The sequence below is a fragment of the Aplysia californica genome, unplaced genomic scaffold (assembly GCF_000002075.1).
Source record: "Aplysia californica isolate F4 #8 unplaced genomic scaffold, AplCal3.0 scaffold00361, whole genome shotgun sequence".
Classification (NCBI taxonomy): domain Eukaryota; kingdom Metazoa; phylum Mollusca; class Gastropoda; order Aplysiida; family Aplysiidae; genus Aplysia; species Aplysia californica.
The window spans coordinates 19,239-21,147 of record NW_004797631.1 but is presented as its reverse complement, the minus strand read 5'-3'; the positions used below and the strand labels follow the sequence as shown (position 1 = coordinate 21,147).

The 1,909-nt window shown below is 48.6% G+C and overlaps 1 protein-coding gene across 1 annotated transcript in view; it reads right to left on the bottom strand.

Moving 5' to 3' along the window:
- LOC101847275 (dual specificity protein kinase splA-like) overlaps positions 1–1,909 on the bottom strand; it is a gene marked incomplete at its 5' end in the record, with an annotated part of 20,620 nt that overhangs the window by 6,234 nt on the left and 12,477 nt on the right. The window contains one exon of the mRNA XM_035971018.1: positions 617–832. Coding sequence (XP_035826911.1) covers positions 617–832 — 216 coding nt within the window. The remainder of the gene's footprint in view (positions 1–616; positions 833–1,909) is intronic.

Here is a 1,909-nt window from a genome sequence, read left to right as displayed (position 1 = left end):
ACCAAACCCCCCCCCAAATAAACAAACAAAAAGACACGAGAACCACGCAGAGGACCATTAGAAACGAAAATTAAGCCAGATGGCAGTTAGACAGGAATATAATGGTAGACGGCATTCAGATACAAATGCCGTGCCAAATGGCGGTGAGAGACGAACATCATGCCACATGATAGTCAGAGTTGAGCATCGTGCTAGATGGCAGTAAGACACACAAAGTACGCCATAATATGGCAGTTTCTCAGGAATGTAAAGTCAGAAGGCATTCAGACAGAGCACCATGTCCGATGAAATTCAAACCGGATATAGTAATGCCTGACGGTTGTCGTATATGAACATCATTCAAGCCAGAAGGCAGTCGCAAGTCAGAAGGGAACACCATGCTAAAACTAAAAGGCCGACAGAAACGAATAACATGCCACAGAGCAGCCAGATGGCAACCAGACATGTATATCGTGCCAGATGGCAGCCAGACACGAACATCATGCCATACAGCAGCCAGGCACGAGCATCATGCCATACAGCAGCCAGACACGAATGGCAGCCGGACATGAATATCATGCCATAGAGCAGCCAGAGACGAACATCATGCCAGAAGGTAGTAGGTAGACAGACGTACCTTGACGGCGGAGTAAGGGCCTGCGAGGAGCCCGGTGGGCGACTGAATCCCCGCGACAGACCCCAGCGGCAGGCCGTGAGGCATGGGCGGCGCCCCGCGCACGGGGGAATGGAGGCCCGCGCTCTCCAGCTGGTGTGGGGACCCGTGGGCCGCCATCCCTGGCCGCTTGTCCCGACCGTTGCTCTCCATCTCGCCGGGCGTGGCTGGGGGCGTCACCTTGAGCGTGGGACGAGAGGACCGAGAGAGAACGGGGTCACTGAGTGCACGCACCCACACCGCTGCCACTGCTCAGCGGGCATCTACATTATTTTGTTCATGTCTGTCTACTTCAACAGAATCTTTTTTGTCATCATGTTTAACCAGTTGAGTAGAAAACGAAAGGGAAAAAGAATCAGAGGAAGGCCCGGACTGACGAACTGTGGCAGTTTGAACAAGCAGAATGCCGCACAAGCAAGAGGAAAAAAAACCCACCTAAAAAACAAAAGAAAACAATATCAACTAAAAAATAAACGATCTCCTTCCCGGGAGTCGGCGAAGCCAGAAGAGAGAAGAACCTCCACACCTCCACGACACCACCACAGACAATCCAGAAGTCGACCCTCCAGGGAGGGAACATTTTCCAGCCACAAAACTTCTCAAGATCATCAAAACCCACGACGTCATGACTATCGCTGAAAGATCTAGTGGGGAAAATTATGGACAGACTTCGTCACGACAGTCCAGTGTGGTTATCTGCGTTCTACACAAGCCCGGCTTTCCTCGTCAATATCATCACTATCAATTCGTGTACCAGAAAAAGACAAAAGCTTCGCTGAAAACAAAACAAAAAAGTACAAAGGAAATGAGGACAGAAATAAAAACAAACAGACAAACAATCAAACGGCGAAGTTATCAAGCGGTCATCCTAAACGACTTAACAACCCCAAACGGATGGTGAATCGATTGCTTAAACTAATTCTTGTTATGAGGCACGTTCTCATCAAATTAATGATACGGGCAAAAATATATTGTGTCAGGAAACGTTCGATTTAAATGATTTGAGAGCAAAATGGAAGTAAAAGAAGTGAAACTAACAGGGTGCGTTGCTTGCGAAGAAAGCGAGTTGAAACGTGAAGGAATGGCTGTATTGGTACCATTGCTAGGCGTATTAGGAAGAGGGAACTAGATTCCGGGCGAAAAGTTCTGGAAATTAGCAACAAGTGGTAGTGGAGAGAGAGAGGGGGGGGGAGAGAAGAAGAGAAGGAAAAGTGACAGGAAGAGTGTGTGCGTGAGAGAGAGAGAGAGAGAGAGAGA